The sequence below is a fragment of the Perca fluviatilis genome, chromosome 8 (assembly GCF_010015445.1).
Source record: "Perca fluviatilis chromosome 8, GENO_Pfluv_1.0, whole genome shotgun sequence".
Taxonomy (NCBI): Eukaryota; Metazoa; Chordata; class Actinopteri; order Perciformes; family Percidae; genus Perca; species Perca fluviatilis.
The window spans coordinates 14,244,067-14,251,969 of record NC_053119.1 but is presented as its reverse complement, the minus strand read 5'-3'; the positions used below and the strand labels follow the sequence as shown (position 1 = coordinate 14,251,969).

Here is a 7,903-nt window from a genome sequence, read left to right as displayed (position 1 = left end):
TGATGAGCGTGCTTTAGCCCTGATGACATATTTATACCCTTTCCTTTTCCCTAATTTTTTCAGTTTTCTTTCTTTTCTTTTCTTCTCTTCTACACTCATATTCAAGATCACATACAGTACATTATCCACACCAGACGGATGTCTGTGAGTGTATGTGGGGGAACAGAACCAGCAGTAAGAGATGATACTGTGTGTGGTGTGGATGATGCCTCCGATTTAGGAGAACGGGATTGTGCAAACAGTCAAACTGTCAGATCAGTGCAGCGGCAGAGAGTGGGACAGTGGGGGTTGTCTCGAGGAGGTGGGGTCTGTCCCATGTGTCGACTGTCTGATGGAGAGAAGAGGGGCACAGCACAGAGTATGAAAGGACACAGAGTGCTGCGCAGAGAGAGAGACTGCAGGCATGCAGCGACACGGAGAAGCATGTATGTTTAAAGAGGCTGCAGCAGAGTGGGCAAATGCTGAGGTAAGAACGCTGAACTGACACCAGCTACTAGAAAGCCATTGTGTACTTAATGTCTCTTCATGTGCTGTTATTATGAATGGATCTTTACACTCAAATGTGTGTACTTTGTGTATGTCACAGGACTTTATAGGAGAAAGGGTCTATGGTTTTGGAGTGCTTTTTATATACAGTATTTGCATTTTAGTACTCACCCCACGTGCAGAAATTCAAGCTATTTATTGCAGATATCCTAGCAATACACTGGTTACACTGATTGTGTCTTGAAGGCGATTAACCTTTCTTTTCCCCCCAGGTGTGTTAAGCATGAGATTCCCAGAGACCTGAGGTCAAAGATCTGTCAAGCATGTGATTGGACAACACCCCTCAAAACCTACAGCATGTGACTTTGCCGTGGAGTTTGTAGACCCTCACCATGCTCTCTCTGTGGAATCTTTATCTTCTTCTCCCCCTCTCCTTGCCTCTATCACTTCACGTCATAGCCTTCACTGGAGAAAATGTCAAGGAAACACAACAGCCAGTCACTGACACAGCAGTGCAGCATCTCACACAGCCCCCACAGAGACCTCATGGATCTGGTTTAGCACTGGGGAATCCCTTGTTTGGGACTGAGAATGTTGACCTCATGGGTCTACCTGTGAGTTGGTCCTTATCATCGTCTGAGGAATTAGATAGACAAGGTGTGATTGGTGAATACATTGATTTACAGGAGAGCACAGAGACATCGCTTTTGAATCCTAATGAGAAGGGACTTATCATATCCACACCCGTAGATACAGAAGATGCCATCTCCAAGGAGAGTGCACAACCAATAAGGTCTTCAGGAGGAGTACCAACTCAACGTACCCAGGAACAAACATTAAAGTATCAACCATCTGAGACAAGTACTGGATCTATATTGCATTCTACACATACTGCAGAGAACAAGCCACCATTCTCAGCCTCTCAGAATGAGACGACCAATAGCCAGTTACCTTTTCTTCTGTCTGGCTCATTTCCATCAGGCCAGGACTCCACTTCACCTCTGTCTGCTGGACCTGGGCCCAGCCCTGAGCGCACCACTCCACCAGTAGCCAGTTGGGGATGGACCACGTCCCCCTCTGTTATCACGCAGGGAGAGACACAAGAGGGGACTGTCCCAATGAAAGAGTCCGGAGATGGATTGTTTGATATTATGGGTCGTATTTTACACAGAGGAGCTGTCAGCATAGCGGCAGATAAAGGTAAGAGTCCTGCCTTGAATGAAATTGAATGGAGAGAATCCAAAAAATAAAAAATAAAATCCATAATTTACTAAACTTGACACCAATCACAGTTAACACTTAGCACTAGTCACTCATGGCCTAAAAGTGAATGGCAGGATTACTAGCATTGCCCTCAAATAAAATCTGCAAGACTCCAAGTCTGTGTGACTGCAGTGTTTCCGATATGTATTCTGCTGCCACCCACAATTGTTTTACATTCACAGAATGGTTTGCATCGATGACCTTCCCCAAGCTTTTACTCTCCTCAAAAATCTCTACCCAACTCTTCCCCAACCCTTTCTCCCTTGTCCTTCTGTCTCAATCCTTTTATCACAGATTCTCCCTATCTTGTCCTCCACTAGCTTGTTGATGTAGAAACATTTAATTCCCATTGCAGTCAGTGTCCTTTCCCACAGCAAAGGTTACTGGATAATGTGGTGCACACCTACTCATTCAGTATTTACTGTACACACACACACACACACACAAACACACACACACACACACATACACACACACACACACATACACACAATGGCACTCACTTGTCACAGTAAATTATGTGTTGTGTCCACAAGCACAGGGGGAGGAGGGCTTTGACAGAACTGTGTGAGGAATTTCCCTTCCTCAAGCGAAGTGAACATCTGCCACTTGTTAGATAGATATCTCACTGCTTGTTTGCTGCTTATGCATTGACATAATCACTTCACTACTAATGGAGGACCAGAAATAGGACACATTCCAGTTACAACCAGTAGCTTTCCTGATTCTGGTGGCTCAATAGCTACAGTTTACGCTGAACGCTATTTTACCAAGAGATTAAGATGCTTACATTATTTATTGGTTACACAATCACAATTAGATATGAATGTTAAATATTTCTGCATATGCTTGTAGGATATACAACAATCATGATAGCATAACAGCTCTTGACTGTGCTCACTAATAGCCACACAGAATGAGAGCAGCAATGAGGTCAATACTGGCTAATCAACACACATCTCTTTCTCTTACACACACAAACACACACACACACACACACACACACACACACACACACACACACACACATTTCTCTTCCTCATGCTCCCACTCTCTCTCTCTGTGACCCAGTTAGAGATTCCCTGTTACAAGCCTACTCTGTTTTATTATGGATTAACTTCACACATGGCAGATTCTCCCCTGCTCTCTTTTTTATCAATAAAGATCTCTTTGGCCTGTGTTCATTGGTTAGATTATTATGATGTTTATTTATCTGTAAATGAATGTCACCATTATTAAAATTGCATCATTAGCATGCTAACATGCTTGTGATGACAAGGCTAACATTCTGATGTTCGACAGGCCATGTTTGGCATGTTAACCATCTTATTTTTAGTGTGTTAACATGCTCTCTCCATTTGCCAACTAAAATCTTTCAGTTATGTTAGCATTTAAAATGTCTGCCTTTTGGTTCTCTGTTGACACAACAAATAAGTTGGTTCCATTTTATTTTTCGTGCTTTGTAGATGGCTCCACGGATGATGACCTGCATCTCTCAAAGACCAGTGGCACACTCTTGCTCGATTGTAACACAGACACATCTGCCATACCCTGCAAAACATCAAACCAGTCTTGGACTCCCACCGACCCAGATGATGTTACTCCCAACGAGTCCCCGGGCCCCTCTCTGGATCTCAGCCCTGCCTTTTTCGTCCCTCTGTATTCGGACTGGAACTCTGCCCTCGCCACATGGGGATTTGCGTGGGAAGCACACGTCTATGGCCTGGGCTCTGTCTTTACTGTATTTGGCCTAATCTCTGTGGTCTGCCTGTTAGGTCTGCCCCTGCGCTGTCCCCCAGGAAGCCCCTACTTCACCCTGCTGCACTTGTTCCTCCTAGCATTTGCAGGAATCCAAGCTTTCTGTTTGCTCTATGATGCTTACAATCACCAAGATCGTCTTCCCCCTCTGGGCTCTCTGCTGCTCTCTGAGCTGCCCTTCCCCTGTTTGATCTCAGCCTTCTCCCTGGCCTTCCTCCTTCTTTCCTTACGCTCACGCATGCATCTTTCACTCCCACTTGCTAATTCCACCTCGTTCTCAGCCTTGCCCAGACCTTGCCTGTTGCTGTGTATGTCCCTGTTGTATTCAGGGGTTTCTCTAGGGTGTGTTGGCATGCTCCAGCTCTTCCACAGCCTCCCCTCCGTGATCCTGCTATTCCCTCAGGGTGTGTTTGTATGTCTCACTGTCTTTCTCTCATGCTCTTACCTCATCTTCTACTGCTTAATGCAATTCAACACAAAACACATCTACAGGCTGAATGACAATGGAGAGAGTGGAGGATCTCCTGACGCAATGCAACCTGCAAGTTGCCCCTTTGCCAAAGCTGAGGACTGGGGTAGGGCAGCAGGAGCTGGAGTGGGGGCTTCGTTGTGTTTGTTAGGGTGCGGAGGCCTCCAGTTGTATGGGATCCTGCATGCCCTTGGTTTAGGTGGGGTTGATGGCTATGGGTTCCAGCCCTGGCCCTGGTGGGGCTTTCAAGTAGGCTGCAGGCTCTGTGAGGTTGGGGTGTGTCTAGGTTTGTCTCTCATTGGTTCACACCCTCTATTCTGTCACAACAACTCCTCTATCAAGACCATAACTCATCCCCGGCCAGGATCTTGGTCCCGCCTCTCCTGCAGCTCCCCTTCACGAGGACTCACCCTGCCCTCTCAGGGAGGGGTAGGTTCTCCTGTCCTCTCCTCTCACGATTCTTGGTCTCAGGGTAAACAGGAAAAGCTGGTGGTCTGTGATGTCATCACTAAGGGACAGTCCGAGGCTCTTCCTCTTTTCTCAATGGTGGATCCTCCTGGAAATGGGCAAGATTGTGTCCCCAAGTCCAGCCAAACCCGGAGCACTTCACTACCTCTCCCTACACCCCCAAGCCCACCGCACAAGCCTAAGAGTGCAGTTGAGTCTCAGCTATCGTCACTGGATAGCCTAAGACAGGAGATTGACTCTACTGTGGACCTGCAGCCCCCATCTCCCATAGACTTGTCCCGCAGCATTGACCAGGCTCTTTTCAGTGAATCCCTGTTCTCAGACAGTATATTTGGTTTGCCAAGACTCTTCCATGCTTCTTCCAGCCTCTCTTTGAGCCCTCCTAGCCAAGGTTCATCAAAGCAAGGGCCTAGCTCTGTGGAAAATGCCCTATACCGAACCTCTTCCTGTGGTGATGTAGATCAAGAGAATGGACTGTCCAGTTTAAGACCTTCCCAGCCACATGGCTCTTTGACATCTCACAGCAAGCCACCAATGTCACCAGAGCAATGGGATTGGAAAGAGAGCATCTCTGGCTCAACCCATGGTCTGTGCAGCAATCCTAAGGAGAAAGGAAAACTGCGCTCACATTCCTGGGCAAACAGAGGTCAAAACTTTGCTCAGAGCAGCCTCCCACGAGCAATCCCCCACCTGTCTTACCACAGACGATACCAAACCCTGAGCTTAGCCTCCCAGGACAGTCATGGATCTGGCCGGCTGGCAGGGACTAAACACCTGAGTGAAAGCAAACAGCTGGAATGGGATATGGCTGTACAGGCAGAGTTTGTCAACGTGTGCAGACAAATTGACACTCTGAGTGTTTGCAGTGACACCATTGAATTATAGAAAGTTATAAAAGTCCAGTTGTGATTAAAATATGCACATGTCTTTGTACAGAAATAGCATACTCTGATTAGATGAAGGAATTAAATTGTACATCATTAAAGTTATACAGATGAAAATGATTACCTGAACTGATAAAAAGGGGAATGGACATTATTGATAAAATGTGTAGACCCAATTTATTTTCTATAAATACTATACTGTTGATATTATATATATTCAAAACTGTTTTCAGCAACGCCACTAAGCTATTCTCTTTGCAGTAATGTTTTTTTAAATAATGGCAGTAGTCTAATTTTATTGCTCATTTCCTGCTCATACACATTTATGAATGTCAAGAATCAAATATATTGCAAAAGAGTGCAAAGCTTTCAAGACATTAACTTAAGCAGGAGTTTGAATATTTGTATAACTGACATGTTGAGCTTTTTTTATTTAAAGCTATCTTACAGAGAGAAACTGAATGGCATACACAGGTAAAGGAGAGCCTTCTTTAATAGTGAATGGACAAACAATATGGGCTCAAACAGTTTCATTGTACACCGTTGATGTGTGTTCAATAGTCAACGTGCTCAGAAGGATTTAATATATAATGAGTTAAGCCTCTTCCACTTTGGGATTGTACAGACACAATTTCATCACTGGTTAGCAGCCACAATACAATCAGCACCTTGTTGGGCATTTAGAGTTGGCAAACATGTACTTCATCATGGGAACAGACACTTGGCATCTAGTGCTTACCTCAGAGGATTATTATTATTATTAATATTTAAGTGGGGTGTAATATACTTGGAAATTCAATGAAAATTCATATATACAAAGGATGAGTTTGTCTTTCATGTTTTTGAATTGCTTGTTTAGCCATTTAAGTGGTATCTTTGTTATTTTAGTAGTACGTACAGTCCAAGTTGCAATGTGAGCTTGTTTTTTTTGTTTTTTTACTACCAGTGGCAAACTGTGGCATTGTGTGCCAATGTTAGAACCTCTCACAGGCTCACAGAGGTTAAATCTTGAATATATTGCCCTCTAGTGGTAATGAGAAAAACAACACTTTTTGCTTGATTGATTTCTGGAGATTTAACGAATCAAATCAAATGCCTTTGACAAAATATATATATGTAATACCACAGATGTTGAGTACCTCCCAGACAAATAACAAATCACATTTAAAACTGATAAATCAACTTGAAAGAATGTTTTTGTCTACAATTCTATAAAGAAATAAATCTAACCCAGGCAATTGGTTTGTTACTACTCTTCTCCACTGACTCCAGAGCCCTATTTCAATAACTCACCATTTAATTTTTTTAAATTCTGGCCCTGAAAAAAGACAAATAACTACTTATATTATGCATTATGGACAGACAATAACTATGTAATTAATATTGTGTTTTTGCTAAATAAATTTATGGAAGATAAAAACATGTCAAGCCAGTGTGACTCCAACTCATTTGTATTATGAATGTAAAAATGTGGATAATGTATGGAATTATCCCACAAACATTTTGTTATCCAGAGGAAAATCCAGAGTGAGATTACACGTGATCCCTTCTTTAAAGTACTCCTTGTTACAAATATGTATGTGTGGTATAAGGCTGATGTTAAAGGACAATTCTAGCGTAAATTCAACCTAGGGGTTAATAACGTGTACCGAGTTGAATGTTCTCTGGAGTATGTTTTCATGCTCATAGAATGCGTCTCTAGCTTTAAACAAGTTACCGCAAAACCGGTGGTTAGCTGCTAATGCTAGCTTTCAGGGCAGAGAGTAAATCACTATTTTATACCACTAACAAGGCTCAAAATAGCACCACACTTAAACGGTAGCATAATGAGGGTCTCTACATGCAAACCGAAGCATTGAGAACTTTGTAAGTGTACAGACAGTTTATTAAAAAGATAGATTATAAAGACAGTAGCGTTTGTGTTTACATTCGGCCGCCATCTTGGAAAACAGTCATCAGCAGTCGAACCACGAATGCCATGCAACCAGTAACATAGCTCAAACACAACGTTCGTGATTTGACTGCTCATGACTGTTTTCTACGTTACTGTCTTTATAATCTATCTTTTCAATAAACTGTCTGTACACTTACAAAGTTCTCAATGCTTCGGTTTTCATGTAGGGACCCTCATTATGCTACTGTGGAAGTGTAGTGCTATTTTGAGCCTTGTTAGTGGTAGAAAATTGTGATTTACCCTCTGCCCCGAAAGCTAGCGTTAGCAGCTAATCACCGGTTTTGCGGTAGCTTGTTAAAAACTAGAGACGCATTCGATTAGCATGAAAACATATTCCAGAGAACGTTCGACTCAGTACACATATGTTATTAACCCCTAGGTTCATTTTACGCCGGAATTGTCCTTTAAGCTTTGGTCGCCTCTGCAACAGCAGCAGCACATTCAAAGCTCACTGCCTTCAGGTAAGATTACATGCAGGGTGATGAGAGCAGAGCATTCTTTGTGTAACAGCCACATTTTCCCCCATCAGAGACATTACATAGAATTTGCTTAAACCTAAACTAATGTCAAAGTGAGCTTTATACACAAGGTATCAACAGAAAACTGACAATGAAGCTATTT

The 7,903-nt window shown here is 43.1% G+C and overlaps 1 protein-coding gene across 2 annotated transcripts; it reads left to right on the top strand.

The window, feature by feature from the left end:
* Positions 1-6,750, top strand: LOC120564658 (proline-rich transmembrane protein 4). 2 transcript variants are annotated; one of them, XM_039809826.1, is made up of 4 exons: positions 1-466; positions 759-1,347; positions 1,468-1,686; positions 3,216-6,750. In XM_039809826.1, the coding sequence occupies exons 2-4, from the start codon at positions 879-881 to the stop codon at positions 5,327-5,329; spliced, it is 2,802 nt and encodes a 933-aa protein (XP_039665760.1). In that variant the 5' UTR covers positions 1-466; positions 759-878; the 3' UTR covers positions 5,330-6,750. The 2 variants fall into 2 exon arrangements, with proteins under 2 accessions (XP_039665760.1, XP_039665759.1); XM_039809825.1 differs by having other exon boundaries at positions 2-466; positions 759-1,686.
* The last annotated feature ends 1,153 nt before the right edge of the window (positions 6,751-7,903 follow it).

Coding starts and splice junctions, on each gene's coding strand:
- LOC120564658 (XM_039809825.1), top strand. CDS start 879: ATGCTCTCTCTGTGGAATCTTTATCTTCTTCTCCCCCTCTCCTTGCCT. Junction 1,687..3,215: donor CAGCATAGCGGCAGATAAAG/GTAAGAGTCCTG, acceptor CGTGCTTTGTAG/ATGGCTCCACGGATGATGAC.